This window comes from Daphnia pulicaria, chromosome 1 (assembly GCF_021234035.1).
Source record: "Daphnia pulicaria isolate SC F1-1A chromosome 1, SC_F0-13Bv2, whole genome shotgun sequence".
In the NCBI taxonomy this organism is placed as follows: domain Eukaryota; kingdom Metazoa; phylum Arthropoda; class Branchiopoda; order Diplostraca; family Daphniidae; genus Daphnia; species Daphnia pulicaria.
Window position 1 is genome coordinate 27762771 of NC_060913.1, and position 17155 is coordinate 27779925.

General features: G+C 37.8%; 1 protein-coding gene and 3 non-coding genes across 4 annotated transcripts; all 4 read right to left on the reverse strand.

Annotated features, from left to right (window-relative positions):
* Positions 1-362: 362 nt before the first annotated feature.
* On the reverse strand, positions 363-1235 carry LOC124320987 (holotricin-3-like). The gene is made up of 4 exons (XM_046783902.1): positions 1083-1235; positions 861-984; positions 689-779; positions 363-600 (listed from the first exon to the last, which is right to left on the reverse strand). The coding sequence occupies exons 1-4, from the start codon at positions 1098-1100 to the stop codon at positions 579-581; spliced, it is 255 nt and encodes an 84-aa protein (XP_046639858.1). The 5' UTR covers positions 1101-1235; the 3' UTR covers positions 363-578.
* Positions 1236-2405: 1170 nt separating this feature from the next.
* Trnal-cag lies at positions 2406-2489 on the reverse strand. Its single transcript has one exon. It is a non-coding gene; the product is annotated as a tRNA-Leu (tRNA).
* A 1067-nt stretch (positions 2490-3556) lies between these two features.
* Trnak-uuu lies at positions 3557-3629 on the reverse strand. Its single transcript has one exon. It is a non-coding gene; the product is annotated as a tRNA-Lys (tRNA).
* A 298-nt stretch (positions 3630-3927) lies between these two features.
* On the reverse strand, positions 3928-4000 carry Trnak-cuu. The gene has a single exon. It is a non-coding gene; the product is annotated as a tRNA-Lys (tRNA).
* Positions 4001-17155: the final 13155 nt, after the last annotated feature.

Below are 17155 nucleotides of genomic sequence, written 5' to 3' on the forward strand. Positions count from 1 at the left end.
AGCGTGCGAATAATTACAGGTGCGCGTACCATAGTAGGGAGCATGCTGGTTCCCAATAAATCATAATAGGGATGGCTAGCATTAATAAAGGCGTGGCAATACAAGCGGAAATGGCTGAAGCGCTGATATCGATCCAATTAGATGGCAACCATCAAAAGTTGCAGGTTGGAAAAGAGGCGTAACGTTCAGTTATTTATTTAACACGCAGATATATATTCATAGTGTTTGCTTTATTCTCCAAGCAGCAGCTGGGAATATCCTCTGACAACTCGGAAGTGAATTATTTCTCATTCATCCACTATCGTATTACGTAACAATTGTTATTCTTAAGGATACATCAGTTCAACAACTCGGAAGAAATGTTAACATGGAGTTGCATGTATTTTGTATAGGAAACCGATACAAGACGCCACCGATAACAAAGAAAAGGTCCTTCAACATCCTTCAACTTTGGATAACATGTAACAATTGAGTTGAAATGCGTATACCGTAACGCTAAATAGTAAAAACAAAAAACAAATGAAGCTTGTCGGAGCAAAATTCAGGGCTGGATGCTGATGGTGTTCGTTAATTGTGATTCAGTGGTGGTAGCCGCCATGTCTTGATGTAAAAATAATTATAACAAAACATGTATTTAATAATCTTAAAATCCTTAAAACATCTAAATAAGGGGGGTACTAATAATTACCCATAACCTCCATATCCACCGTGACCATGTCCTCCTCCGTGACCAAAACCTCCACCATGCCCATGATGATGATGGCTATGGTGGTGGTGACCTATGGATTGTAAAATAATCAATATGACAATGATAAAAATGATACAAATAAAATTCTATCAGATATAGATGCTGTATTTACCCCCTCCGTGTAATAAAAGCTTTTTAGCGAGCAAAAGGCCCAAAATGGGTGCTCGTTTTTCACGATCCTCGGCATCTACCATCGAGACAATCATCACGAATACCACCAGAAAACCAACAAACATCTGCAAACAAAATCAATAATAATAACAACTTAACAAGAACTATATCCAGAATTAAACTTATAGTTCATCTTATAATTTTAAAAATGAATTTAACTCACCAAACTAAGGCGGCTCATCTTGATCTGATGTTGTTGGACGTAGTTGCTTGGCGTGAATGATACTGTTTCGACGATTTGCTCCCTCTTTTTATACACGAGTAAGGAAGTTCGCCCTTCCGTGAATTATTAACTGGTTCGACCGCAACGGCAGCTAAATGAACTGCTCTCTTCTGGGCATTGTAGCAGACCGTAAAGGTTCTTCCTCCATTTTAAAAATATGTGCTATTTGCAATTACAAGGTCTTCGTACCCAATAACCGTTCTGGAAAAATTACAGCTCAATAGCTTGCTGTGACTGTGATGTTACATACACATGCTGCTGCGGCTGCTACACGAGTCCTCCAGCAGCTGTCGTATATTATAAATTATATCCACTTTGGTCGAATTTTGCGGTCTTGCTGCCGTCTTGGTCGGTGGTCTTACCGGTTCTATGCAATCATAATCTTTGTTATATCTCGAAAATCTATACGTATACTCGCTTTAAAATTGTGTTTCGGAAGTCGAAAGGAATTTTTGGATTTCCCGAAGCGCAATATGTGAAACATTTCGTCATTGTGTTTATATTTACTATAGCAGCAGCTGTTCAACTGTTTCAGGCTTGTGAACTTGAAAAATAAGCTGAAATTGGTTTGTGCTGCGCAGTATCGTGCAGAGAAAGAACGAACACTATAGCAAATATTTTATATTAAAGTGCTGACTTGTTTCACGAAGGTCGGCCTTGAAGCGAAGTCTTACTGCGCACTGACGCTCACACAATCGCCGACATGGGAAATATGAAAGTCTTTGGGCAAGGGCAATATAACATCAATTGGTTTTTGCACTGCAAATAATCGACAAGCGTTTATGCGTTTTTGTATTGCTATTCAACTCATTCGAGTCGAAACAAAGAACAGTATTGTCCTATTAAACGTGATTATTCTATTCTACTCCACAATAACTGTTGTTTCCGTTTCAAACGTAGGCTATTACAACAAAGCATCAAGACATAATGTATACAGAAATGAAGTTGAGTCAGCAGATCAACAAACCCATAATGTTGGTGCTATGCAATAAACCTGTTGGTTTCATGTAGTACGTACCTGATGTACCTGTACATCACGTATACAAACAGCATGAACGATGGACATAGCATAACTTTTCATTTTTATTTCCAATTGTTCTGAATATAATGTTTGAACGGTAAAGCGTGGTTTGAAGCGAACGGGTTTTAGGCCTGTATTTTTTCCATACGCTGAAATTGGAATTCTGATGAATTCCGCGTTTGTTATTGGTTAGCGATGGAAATAACCACACACTTAAATTTGTAATTTTAAATAAAAGGAGTTGTCAGAAGTGGGATTCGAACCCACGCCCAGAGAACTGGACTGCGACCTGAACGCAGCGCCTTAGACCGCTCGGCCATCCTGACATATGATGTTCAACAAAAAACAACTTACAAATATCACAAGTTTTAATAAATTCCTTGATTTCATCATTTTTAATAAATTTTCAATTTTGTACAATAAAATGAATTGCTTTGTTGGATTGACTTCCACGGGTCTACATATTTAATATATAATATTAAGTAACATTTTTAAAGAAATCAATAACATTGCAGTAAATCGTCTCTTTTTATCGTGCAAAAACTTGTCGTCAGTAATTAAAGCAAAGTAGATGACACCAACTAGATTTATTATTTTACACTGCTGACTATAAATACTATTAAAATTATATGGCTCGTAAGAGGATCGAACTCATGACCTCCGCGTTATTAGCACGGCGCTCTGACCAACTGAGCTAACAAGCCTTATTTAGATACAACTGAACATTAAAAGAATAGTGAATAGATGTCAGTATTCCATAGTTTCATTCCATTTTTATTTAAATGGTCAACATTCCAACATCACGGTCAACTAATTTAAAATTCAAAGTAAAAAAATACTTAAAAAATTAAAGTTTATCGAAAAGTTTCTTGAAAATAATCTATATAGATGTTATACCAATGAAAAAGTAGTAGACATGCCAAAAAGTCGTGCGCAGTTTACGCCGATGCGCACCACAGCGGCCGATAGCAGAACCTAGATTGTTATTACGCTTGACAACCTGTACAGTCAAGATCCTTTGTTCGACAACAGCCGAACAAGGCCTTTTTGTCGAACAAAGGATCTTGACTGTACAGGTTGTCAAGCGTAATAACAATCTAGGTTCTGCTATCGGCCGCTGTGGTGCGCATCGGCGTAAACTGCACACGATTTTTTGCTCGACTACTACTTTTTCAATGGTATAACATCTATATAATAAAAAAAACGTTTTTTTGACCGTCCGCTAGACGGCTCATGATGACGATTCCGGATTCCCTCTCTTTGCTTCAACCAAGTGTTTTTCAAACTTTTCAATTTCAAATCCGAAAAAGAAAGTAATTTTTTACGATAACTTAGAATTCAAATATACTCATTCCATTGCCAATTTTTTTGCAAATAAATCAGAAAAAAAGGTCGCCCGATAAGGGACTTGAACCCTTGACCTCAGGATTAAAAGTCCCGCGCTCTACCAACTGAGCTAACCGGGCTGTATGAAAATGATTAATTTTTTATTACTTAAACTTTGACAAGCAGTTGAGTTGTAAATAATTTTTTTACATTTTACTGCAATTCAGTTAAAAGTTAACTTAAAAACAGTTAACACAAAAAACTTGCTTGTTTTTAATGTTTTCAATTAAATTAAATTAATAGAAAAAGGAAAAAAATTAATCTGCATATTTATCAGTTAGTTAGTCGACATCTGGGTCTAGGGGAATCATGGGAATAATCCGTATTAATAATTTTGTTGCACAAAAATTATATAAATCATACAAAATTAAAAATATTCGCCCAACGTGGGGCTCGAACCCACGACCCTGAGATTAAGAGTCTCATGCTCTACCGACTGAGCTAGCCAGGCATATGTACGGGTTTTAATTTTAACATCCGGATCTTCAACAGCTTTGGCTCCAGCGTTTCATGAATACTATTTCTTTGTTTCTAACGACGTAACAAAATCATTCCATTCCAGATGCCTAACTGATTAACGAGTACTTTTTTTTATAGCTCGCGTGTATTTAAAAATCAGGTTGAGGTAAAGCAAAGTTCAGCACTGTTACTACGCAAATATAGCATGTAAAAATCATTCTATTCGCGCTAACCGATGGGGAAATGACGAGTTGATTTTTAAATAGAATTGAGCTAAGTTTGCTTTATGAAACGTTTTGACGTTGGCAGACCACACACTACCGTTTAATCAAATCAGCGGAAAAATCCAAAACACAGTCCAACTATCAGATATTAAAGTAGGCATAAGTGATTTTTGCAACACACAAACAGCCGCAAACAGCATTATGCTAAGTGAAATAGTGCGCATATTTCAGAAGAAAACTACACTAAGTTAGTTAAATACTGCTTGCCGACCAAAATGTGGTTGTTTTAAATTACCAATACAATTCGTTGGTAAAAGAAAATTTTTACTTATACGAAGTCACTGGTGTAGAATTCGCTACTACATTTGACTTTCATTTAAAAAATAAAAACCCGCAGCGTCAAGAAGAAAAGAAAGCTTTTCGGAATAGGGCATCGATGATAGTCGTGTCTACTGTATATAACTTAACTCTGTAATATTTATTTTGAAAAGGTCATACTCGTCAAACAAAAGCTGAAATGCTATCAAGCCGTTTAATTATTAGTTATGTTGTAAAAGAAAGTACGCGCGTCATGGAGTCGATGTCGGAAACTCAAAAAGCGTTCAGTCGCCTACATTTTAGTAGAATTTTCGACAAAGAAATCAATATATATCTAAAATCAAATATCTCGATTCTGTTAAAAGTGCTGACAACAGCGTATAACCTAAATGTTTAAATAACGGGCGCGCGTCTTTTCTAAGGAAAAATCTCCCGCATAGAAAGGAATCTGGCGGACTTGGTAAGAATCACTAAACCGCTGTCCACATCTGGTAGAAGCAAAGAAATACAACGGTACTATTTCACGTGTAAATAAAAAATTCATTCTTTTGAGACGATATTCATACTAAAGAACAATCATCTCTATTTCATTGAGTACAATTTAAACATGATTTTTCTCAGTTGAGGAGCAATATAAATGTGTATAATTAAATTAAAGGCTAGCTAAAACACTAGTTAAGGTAAGTTCAAAGAAAGCTACATAAACTGCTGTGTTACCTTATCAAAGTGAATGATTCTTCTAGGTCAATAGGGAAATGACGAGTTGATTGATTCATTCGAATTGATTGAAGTCTGCGTCACCAAATGTTACGACTTTGGCAGACCATACACTACCGATCCCGTTTTTAATCAAAATATGTTCGAAAACTATTTTATCGAGGATGAAATCCTAGACCTAAGGCACAATGACGGTTTTCCAATCAAACGAGATTAACTAAAGTAAATTTATAAATTAACTAAAGGGATAGAATAAATAAAACCCATACGCTTTTCTCTGTTCTCTGATGAGTCGAATAGATTAATTTTATTAAGAATTTTGTCACAGAATGTTTTTTTGCCTCACGCACTTTTAATTTCATTTAAAGTTAAACATGCGGAGGACATAATTGCTTATCGAAGTGGAGTATACACAAATTCCTGGATGTCACACAGCAAAACGGGATTGGATTCTCCTGTTTCGCCTCTTTCCCGAGCTCTTTCCATTTGCTGGTCGCCATCACTTTGTCTGGGTGATGCCGGAAAAACTCTGCTGCTTCCTTCCGCAGTCGATACGCTGGATGATTTTCATCTTGGAGCAAAAGCACAGCCAAGCAATTGATGGAGGACATTTGAAACATCAAATGATTTTCGCACTCGCTTTTGAGTTGATCCAGCAGATATTTATCGGCTGCGGCAAGCAGTTCACTCGCCATCGCATCCAACGTTGCTGGAGACAAGCGGCCGGTGTAAATGAAGCGGAGGAGCTGTTGGAAAACGTCCAGATCAACACCTCACTTCTTGATGCCAAATGGCCTTGTGGGCTTTGAATTCACGACCGTTCACGTCAAAATTGACGTCGCTCAACATCACAGTTTCAAAAAGAGTTTCGAGATGACTCTGGAGAACATTACCACCACCACTGAACGGATTTAGAACATTTGCGCGTTTAGTATTCCCCGCATTTGCTGACATAGTTTCTTTGTGAATTTGACTGATTTCACAGAAAACGTTGAGATTGTCGTTGATGATAACTATGGAACGCCATAGGGACAAAAAATTAACTGCTCCAAAGTAAGCATTAATTTAGGGCTCTCCAAAAATAAGTGCTCAAAATTTAGTGCTCTCTCGCATCCGCCCTCTAGCGGGCGGTTCAAAATATTTCGCTATCAATGAAAATATTGACAATTGAATATCGATTAAAATCTAATTTTCGAATACATCAGCGTCGATCAGCGTCTTGCCCCATCATCTCCGCCACCACTCTTTCTGTCCTGTGATTTTTATCGTGTCTTTTTATGATTCCATCTTTGTAGAAGTAGGGGAGAACGGGGCAGTTAGGGTAGTGTATATGTTGGCACTATCGATATTGAGATATGTTTTAATGAAATCTAAGTGCATTTAATGAAATCTAAGACTTCGTTGATACTTTTTCTTCTTCCCCAGCAGAAGTAACAATATTAGTCCTGGCATGTTCCGATGTTCGGCATCGCCGGAATCCGGAATGGATGGATGACGGATTTCAGGATTCTTGGAAGACATAAGTGGGGGTTGCCGGGTTGGCAAAGGTGATGAGGCAAGAAAAAGGGCAAGCATTCGAATTTAGAAAACCCATAGTTAAGCTAAATATTGGATTTTAAGCGATAGCTTCTAACTCCTCTCTCACAAGCAGGCGGAGAAACAAAATATTTTGAACCGCCCGCTAGAGGGCGGATGCGAGAGAGCACTAAATTTTGAGCACTTATTTTTGGAGAGCCCTAAATTAATGCTTACTTTGGAGCAGTTAATTTTTTGTCCCTATGGCGTTCCATAGATAACGTCCTTATTGAGCGGATCTTCTAAGTCGAACGCACAGCGATCATTTTCAAACGTGGTAAAAATCTTTTCGTTTCTTTTGTTAATAATTGCTAACTTTGCAATGTAAGCACATGCCTCGGTGTTAATAGTTATTCCACGTCCACCTCTTTTTAGTTGGAAAACTACTTGAGAAGTTGGATTTTCACTTTTTTCACCGCGAAAGGTGATGTACCATAAAATCGAACGAGCTTCTTTCGCCGAGAAACGAGCCGATTCAATTGAGAACCAACTTGGAATCGTTTTTTGAAACGGAAAATGAATTCGCCACTCGAGATTTGCAATAGATATAAATTGTGAATTTAGTTTGACACCAGTTTTCTGCTAACGACATGGTGCTGTATTATTCTTTTGGTCACAACAACAAGCGGATTCACACAGAGCACACAATAGTTCTGATGGCAGCTTATACTCAAAACGTTGCGATCCAAGAGACGACGTCAAGGAATCGACGACTTCTTCCCGGGATTTCAGCGCTTGTGTCGATGTCGATCAGTGTATATATAAGAGTAATTGAAAATAAGCAAGGTAATATTTTAGTGAAGAACGCCACAGTCGCACAGAAAGAGAAAGAAATCCCGCGTACTTTCAAAATCACAGACAATAGCGCAGAGCAAAGGGAAAACCGATTTGTGTATTTTTAACAACTACAAAGAACATCGCATTTGGGATACAACAATAAATAATTTGGAATGGAGAAGCGTTGAGAAGCTAAACTAATTTTTCAAGAACATTTATTAGTAAGACGTCAAGTTCCTTTCGAACACTACACTAGAGGGTTACAGAGTAAGGTACATTTTTCTTCACCAATTGAAGAGTAGCTAAAACACTAGTCACCTTTACTTCAAAAGAGTTATATAAACCTCTTGTGCTAGGACTATCAGATATGATTCTTCTAGGTCAATGGGGAAATGACGAGTTGATTGATTGATTCGAATTGATTGAAGTCTGCGTCACCAAGTTACGACTTTGGCAGACCATACACTACTGATCCCCTTTTAACAAATAAATTAAAGAACACAGAACATCAAAAACAGAAGGAAAGAAGGATGAGAGGATTTTGAATAACCTATAACTTAATATTTCATTCAAATATAGTGCAAATAATCAAATACGAATTGAATAGAGTAGACCTACAGTCTGTAAACTAATTTTAACCGTTACGAAATGCCAACGCCATTCGTTGGTAATAGGAAATGATTATTTCCATGAAAAAAGCCATTGTTGCCAGTCCAAGTCCGACGCCCAAAATAAGAAATGCGCCGAATAAATCGTCCATTCTGATTGGCATCTTTTTGGCAGTTTCCGGTCGCTTTTTCGTGAAACACTTGGGCGCCTGCTGGATGTTAATTTTCATCCAATACGGAGGAAGTCCCATCTCCCAAGCTTTTATCTGACTATAAAAGCACAAAGAAAACACGTGAATGTCATTTACAAAAATACTGTACCGGTAAGGTATTAACGTATTACGCCAAATAAAATTCTGAAGTGAATTTGCTGTTTTTCTGCAAGGCCAAAGAAAACAATCCGGAACTGGTTATTGGATCGGATGTTTTGAAACGACAATTGCCCTCCTTCTTGAAATGTTTGGCAACAAAATCGTCGCAAAATGTTTGCAACTGAAATAAAAGGCAAGTCGCAATAATAGACTATGTTACTTGCGGTTACTTGTTATCTGTTATTAACAGCACCAACCCTTTATCGAATTAAAAATTTTATAAATAACGTGCTGACTTACGAAAGGTAATGCGTAATGTCCCGTTTCCAAAAGAGTCATTCCTTTTGCTATGTTGTTTAATAGGCGATCGGGATGGCGACGAACTTGGTCACCCAGAATCTTCAATGTCCCCGATTGAGCTTCCTATATAAAAATAAATTACACAACAAAATTGTTCTAGAAATGAAGTGAACATATTTTCTTTAAGATCTTATATAATTACCATTATATCCTGCGTGAATAAAGTGTTATCAATGACAATGACGCCGGTGTTTTCGCTGGTTGCTAAATCGTCTAACGTGTTGATCGATGGCATTATCCTGGGCGCGGTTAAATGGGAAACGACAGTGCCGGAATAGCTGTTCACCAGAACCATGGCTGCCAATAACCAGGCACCCATCAGAATCCGGAAACTGAGGCGAGAACCCGGTACGCTTTCGCCTATATTCCGTGGAAACAACAAAATTACAAAATGATGCAGCAATCGAAGCTGGCCGTGTTCTTTACTTTTATCGATATTAGCGGATATTAGTTGCGAATTAGGCTATACCTTGGTTCGTGATTATGTTGATGACGTATATCGCGTAAAAAATGGCAGTTTGCCAAATGGGATGATGTGTCAATTCACTGGTTTGAGAGGATTGGTTTGATTTTAAGGATCGAGAGTGAATTGTTGATAAGAGAGTCATGAAGCACACCACTACCAACATGGCAAACAAGATGCATAACCACACCTATAGAATTATATAAAATCAATGAAACTTATTCAATTAACTGGATGAATCGCGATGTCTAGCGTCGCAGCATTATGAGGATTGCAACAATAAAACCAATGTGGTATATATAGTAATAGACTACTGGTTGTTGAAATGGTCGAATGAAGGCAAGAAGCCGAGGCTCTTCTCCTCGTCGAGGTACCACAATGGCGTGAGGGTCCGACACCATGAAATACGCAAAATCATAAATTTTTTTCCTCTGGGGTGTGGCAATCGCAGGTACAGCTGATCCATCGACTTCCTAATATCATAATAAAAGCCGTTTTTTTTAAATTAAGAAGTTTTTATTCTTAATCTATACATAATAATTAACATTGTTTTTTTTTTACCTTATTGTTAAGAAGACTTAAAAGGATGGCAATCTCGCTCATGTTCTCATATTTAGCTCCTAACGTATTGTTGGGGACGTATAAATAAGTGAACCTGTAAATAATCATATGCATCATAAAAATCTTATATATAATGGCACGAAAATACTAAAAACTTACGTGAAATTCAGTTTCCTTGCCAGCCAGTCGATAAATAATGCGCTACTTCCAGTGTGGGTGTAGCTTCCGTCGGGCCCTTTGGTTAACACGTTTGAAGGTGGAACCTTTTGTTAATATTAACCAAATTTTATTACCGGTACTTCAAAAATATTCAATCGATCGATAAAAATACGGACTACATATTGTTTAGCCATTGCAGTAAAATAGAAATGACGACAAATATTTACGTGTGCGACTGCGAATTTCAAATGAGCACCGTTCAGTCGGTCATAGTTTTTTCCAGCGCTCAAAGCTGGAGAAGAAAATGCGGTAGCAGCTACACCCAGCACACAGCAATTTACTGTGATGATAAATGCTAGACGAGAAATGAGTTCCAGCATCATCTGTTCATGGGATTCAAATTCAAAAAATAATATACTTTCATTAATGCTTGCTGCTAAAACAATCGAGTTCCGATCAGCTTGAAACTTGAAATTTACCTTTGCGTGCAATTAAGCAACAAGAAATCAGAACGTTAAGTTTTAGTGTGGAGCAGTTTTGCTACGTTAGCAACTTTATATAGGCCTGCAGAGTCACTGGTTCAGACTGATTGTTTCTTCTTCATTTTAAAAACAAAACCCTCAAGTCAAGAGAAAAGAAACCCTGTCAAAAATGTTATTATTGGGTGCGGTTGTCGTGTACAGCCTAAAATTGTAATGCGGAACCTATATAGCAATAATTTATCATGATGTTGGTTGGCAGCAAATAAAATATTTTCAAGCCATTCAAGTTGAGCATTTTGTGCTGACTGAAATGCCAGGCAATATTGGCAACTCAAAATGCGCTCCGATGCGCTCCGTTGCCTGTGCATTGGCAGAATAAGAAATTGACAGAAATATTGACATCTAGTCATTTAGGGCATTATGTCTGAAAACATTTTAATCCATATTTCGTTGTTTGTTTCAAAAAAATGACAACGTGACATATACTGTAAATGTTTAAAGAATAAGTATAGCGCGCCCTTTCAAAAGAAAAATTTCCCGCATGAAATGAAAACCTGGTGGGTTTTGTAAGAACCACCAATTCGTTGCTTGTATCTGGTCGATCACCCAAATACAGCGTTTGTATGTCCCTTTTCTAAATAAATTTAGATTTAAATTGAGACAGACGATCACAGAATAAAAGAACATTAACTGCTTTTTATTAAAGCGCAATTAAAACATGATTTTGCACATATAAGGGGATTAATTAATGTGTTTGGTGCAGTTGACGGGAAGTGAAAACATCAGTCACATTCGCTTTGTCAAAAGATACATAATGTGCTATGATCCCTATCAACTGTATGATTCTTCTAGGTCAATGGGGAAATGACGAGTTGATTGATTCATTCGAATTGATTGAAGTCTGCGTCACCTAATGTTACGACTTTGGCAGACCATTCACTACTGATCCCCTTTAATTAATCAAATCAAGCTAAAATAATCCATCGCAGAGTGCTTGTAACAGATATTACTATACAGTAAGTGCCCTCTGAAACCCATTAAAATGTATACTACAGGAAATATTCAGAGTTAAAAGGAAAACTACATAAAAGTCAAATACTACTTAGGGACCAAATTGCGGTCGTTTTTTAAGTTGTCAATAAACGTTTTTGGTTAAAGAGAATGACATTTTCCATGAAAAAAGCAATTGTTGCCAGTCCGAGTCCGACGCCCAAAATAAGAAATGCGCCGAATAAATCGTCCATTCTGATTGGCATCTTTTTGGCAGCTTCCGGTCGCTTTTTCTTGAAACACTTCGGCGCCTGTTGGATGTTAATTTTCATCCAATACGGAGGGAGTCCCATCTCCCAAGCCTTCATCTGACTATAAAACACCGACAAAACACAGATTCATTTTTTCAAACGGAAATGCGATTTTACAGTAGGCCTAAGATTGTATAGTAAGGTATAACGTACGCCAAATAAAATTCTGAAGTGAATTTGCTGTTTTTCTGCAAGAGCAAAGAAAAGAATGCGGAACTGGTTATTGAGTCGGTTGTTTTGAAACGACAATTGCCTTCCTTCTTGAAATTATTGGCAACAAAATCGTCGCAAAAAGTTTGAAACTGAAATCAGAGACAAGACACATTACCAGCGGTTTTTTTTAACTAAAGAAGTATACGTAAAAAATAAGGTAACTTGCAAAAGGTAATGCGTAATGTCCAGTTTCTAAAAGAGTTTCTACTTGCAACATGTTTTTCAATAGGCGACTGGGATTGCGACGAACTTGGTCACCCAGTATCTTTAATGGCCCGGATTTAGCGTCCTGGAAAATAAATTTAAATTGAACATTATAGAAACCGACTAAATAGAGAGATATTATTTTATCGGATATCTCAATACCATTATTTGTTGCCCCATTACGTTGTTATCAACCATAAGTATGCCAACATCTTCGCTGGCTGCTAAATCGTCCAACGTATTGATCGATGGCATCATAATGGGCGCGGTCAGATAGGAGACGACAGTGCCGGAATAACAGTTCACCAAGACCATGGCTGCCAATAACCATGCACCCATAAGAATCCGGAAACTTAAGCGAGAACCCGGAACACTGCCTTCTATTCCGTAAAAATGAGAAAAAGAAGTAAAAATATGCAATTATAGAATTATAGAAACTTATTTTAAATTTGTAAAATAAAAAATGAAGTTTTATTTTCTTCTTGTTCATGTAAGTGCATAGTTACGTATAGGAGATTCATTGCCTTGGTTCGTGATAATGTTGATGACGTATATATCGCGTTAATACTGGCAGTTTGCAAAATGGAATGTCTCGATTCATTCGTTTTATTAGAAGATTTGTTTGAAAAGAATCGAGATTGGATTGTTGATAAGATAGTCATCAAGCACACCACCACCAACATGGCAAACAAGATGCATAACCACACCTAGCAATAAAATAAAATTAAAATTAATTCAAGAAACTGTAGGCCTATTTGTTCGGATTTGTTATTATGCTTGGCAGCATTTTCAGACCCACTTGGAATAAGGTGAACGACAATTTATTAATATTGAAAAGAATACGTTTATACTGGTTTTTGAAATGGTCGAGTGAAGGCAAGGAGCCGAGGCTCTTCTCCTCGTCGAGGTACCACAATGGCGTGAGGATCTGTCCATACGAAGTATGCGAAATCCACGGTTTTTTCCCTCTGTGTGGTGGCAATGGCAGGGACAGCTAATCCATCAACTTCCTGGCATCGCACATTAACATTTTAAATGAATTTTCATTTAAAAACAAAAGTTTAGCATATTTATTTTAATTTTTTGTTCACCTTATTGGAAAGAAGTCTGAAAAGGATGACAAACTCGCTCACGTTGCCGTATTTAATAACTTCCAGCGTGTTGTTGGGTATGTAAAAATAAGTGTACCTAATGATCAATAACATTAATAATACCTATCATCTTCAAAAAAATATAATTACGTCCAATAAATAATAAAACCTACTTGAAATTGAGTTTCTTTGAAAGCCAGTCGATAAGTAATGTGCTGATTCCAGTGTGAGTGTAGTTTCCGTCGGGTCCCTTGGTCAACACGTTTGAAGGCGGAGCCTTTATTTGTGTTAAATTAATATTAGTATTTTTTTGAAATATTTGGCCGATTGAAAAATCATATATAAGGCTATAGTTTATCAGAATGCAATTGTATAGAAATAGAATATTAAAAAAAAACTTCGTTCATTTACGTGAGCGACTGCGAATTTGAGATGTGCACCGTTCAATTGGCCAAAGTTCTTGTTAGCGATCAAACTCGGAGAAGAATCAGCAGTGGCAGCTAAGCCCAGATAACAGTTTACTACAATGACGAATGCTAGGCGAGAAATAAGTTTCGACATCTTCGCTTGAAAATAAATTACAAAATAATTTTAAAAAATGTTTAACAATCATTTTCTGCTGCAGTTGCAATTATCTTCCGCTTTTGGTTATTAATGCGCCAGTAGGATAAAGCTTTAGTTTTCGTACATGCAAATCAGAGAGAGGTGTGTAGAGTACTTACATACTCACCAATCGTATACTGACTTAGACTTCGCAACTACATTTGACTTTTATTTTAAAATGAAACCCAATTGCGTCAGAAGAAACATTTTGTTGAGTAGATCATCGACAACAGTGTCTTTTATTTCAGCTCAATTTGTGGTCAATTTTTTTAAATGATGACACTTGCAGTCTACATTTAGAAATTCAAAGAGTGCTCCGTCCCCCTCATGTTGGTAGTTTGGTTCTATAGCATGTCACGACAGCAACAGAATAAGATTTTATTTCTAAAGTTAAATGTCATCGTTTCTCTGAAAAATGACAAAGTGGCCCGTAAAGCAATCACAAACGTCACTACTTCAAATGTTTAAATAACGAGCGCGTCTTTTCCAAAATAAAATTCTCCCTCATAGAAAGGAACCTGGTGGATTTTGTGCGAACCTTTAATAATCCGCTCTGTAGACATCTGGCAGACACATTAAAATACAGCGTTATTATTTCCCGTTTGTATTCAAGTTCAAATTAGAGACGAATTAACAAATAAAAGAACATTAACAGCTTTTTTATGAATTATAATCATTTATTTATACATTTATTTATAATTATTATTGTGACTGAAACTGGACTGAAGTATCATGCAGTCGATGTCAAACATCGCTGAAAATTTCCTCTGTCGTCGTTTGCATGTTGGCAGAATTTTGACGACGACAACATTACATAAAATCAGATTTCGTCGTTTCTATAAAAAGTGACAACCCGGACATAAATATTTGAATAATGAGCGCACCTTTTAAAAAAAAAAAAAAATTTCCCGCACAAAAAAAAAACCTGGTGGGTTTTGTAAGAACTCGTTGCTTATATTTGCTTGTATTATCTGGACTCGGGTAGAACAAAAAAATACAGCGCAATAGTATTTCCCGTCTAAATAAATTCACACTCAAATTGAGACAATCACAGAATAAAAGAACATTGACTGCTTTTTCGTCAAGCACTGTTAAAACTTGATTTGGCACCTATGAGGAGATTAATAAATGTGTTTGGTGCAGTTGACGGGAAGTGAAAACATCAGTCACAATCGCTTTGTCAAAAGATACATAATGTGCTATGATTCCTATTACTAGTATGATTCTTCTAGGTCAATGGGGAATTGACGAGTTGATGAATTCATTCGAATTGATTGAAGTCTGCGTCACCAAATGTTACGACTTTGGCAGACCTTACACTACCGATCCCCTAGACAAACCTAATTAGGAAATATCATGCAATTCTAATCAAAGTTGCGACATAACTTGTACTGAAAAAGAACGTTTAAACACGTATACTGTTAAGTTAAATAAAATTAATCACCAAATAAATAAATGATTGAAACACAGAGCCGTTTTGAATTTTAGGAAGAAAAGAAGATCCAATTTCATTGTTCCTGGATTGATGATTTAGATACTATACGTACATAGTTTTGGTGCGTTTCCAAAGTGAAGCCATGCAGAAACATTAGCCAATTGTTTTTAGCAGGCCTATATTTAGAATCAAACGAACTAATAACGCAAAAAACCGTATGCAGTTCTGGAATACTCTGTTGCAGAATACGGCGAAACCTGATAGGCCATAATCTCAGCGAGTCCTTACAACGGAAAGTAGGTCGTAAATCAATAACTGACTGGTTAATACCATTATTATTGATCGAACTTTATGGGTAAAAATGTGAACAAAAGTATTTACTTGCACTTATTTGATTAAATTTTCAATCAAATATAGAAAACGTTGACGTCAGACGACCGAGACCCCTTGCCAACCCTGTCCTCCATCACCCAAGTCTATATAAGCTCTCTCGTATACACTCACACGTATACCTCTACTGCAACTCTATTGAAAATGAACAATAAGGCGAATTTCAATAAGGCCCCATCCCAGCAAACGCCTTCCATTGATGATGACGGGACAGAAGCGGAAGTGAGCAAATTGGCAATTGGATTGTTTGTCCTGCTGGTCTATGTCGCCCTGGTGACCATTTCGGGCGGAACGGTTTATGCGGTTTACGGCTGGCGCACTAATAATCATTCCGGATCTAATGGAAACGTCATCGCAGCTGTCAAGGAAATGGCCCAAATCGCTTCTAACCAGCTCGACGCTCTTGCTGGTAAAACTTCTTGTCCGACTTTGGTGGCAGCATCTTGCCCAGTCGTCACATGCAAACAACGGCCTTGTATTCCATCATCGACGCCTCCTTGTTTCACGACACCAGCTCCTCCAAGGGAACCCTGTCCGGAAGCCATGCCCTGTCCTAGCGGAACGTGCCGGCCCACTCCACCTTGCCCGACTGCTCTTCGACCACCACCGCCCATCGAAATGTTTCTCAACGGCATACGGGACACGAAAACGGTTGCGGAATGGCTCAACATGTACCCGCCGCTTTCAAAATCACGGCTGATTGTAGTCACGACTTTATTGGAGGAATCGATCGAGCCGTGGGCGTTGTCGGGATTCGTCCACAGGTGCAGCAGCTCCGCCGCCAACACGGCCCACAACACCACCTGCAGTTTCTGCCAGGATCGCTACCAATACGTCCAGTGCGTCATGTCCAACCATTTGATCCCGGAGCCGCAAACGGAAGCGGCCGACGACAAGTTTTACTTCCGGCAAGGTCGAGAGTTTTTCCAGATGAGGGGCTGGCTGCCGGAAATCGTTTACCATTACTGGAATCCACGGGAGCTGGACAACATCTTTGACAAAATCGAAAGCGCCATCCGCTTGTTCACGGTCAAGACGGACGTTGCCGGAAAATCCTGCCAAGTTTGCACCGACTTTAACCGACACGTTTACGACAAGTGTTTCGCTACTGCTGGATTGATGTACTCGCCTACCTTCGGTCAGACTTAATCGAATCTAATTCACTAAATGTTACATGATGACATGTCGTTTTCAATAATACAAGAAATGTAAGACAATCCGACTAATGCGATCCCGTCTATTTTTATTACGTGCTACATTAAGCATAGGGAGCTAATACCTCGTGTTTAGTATTACAGATCGAAAGCGATTGTATTTCAAATAAGAGCTCCTTATATGGACATTAGCTGAATGTT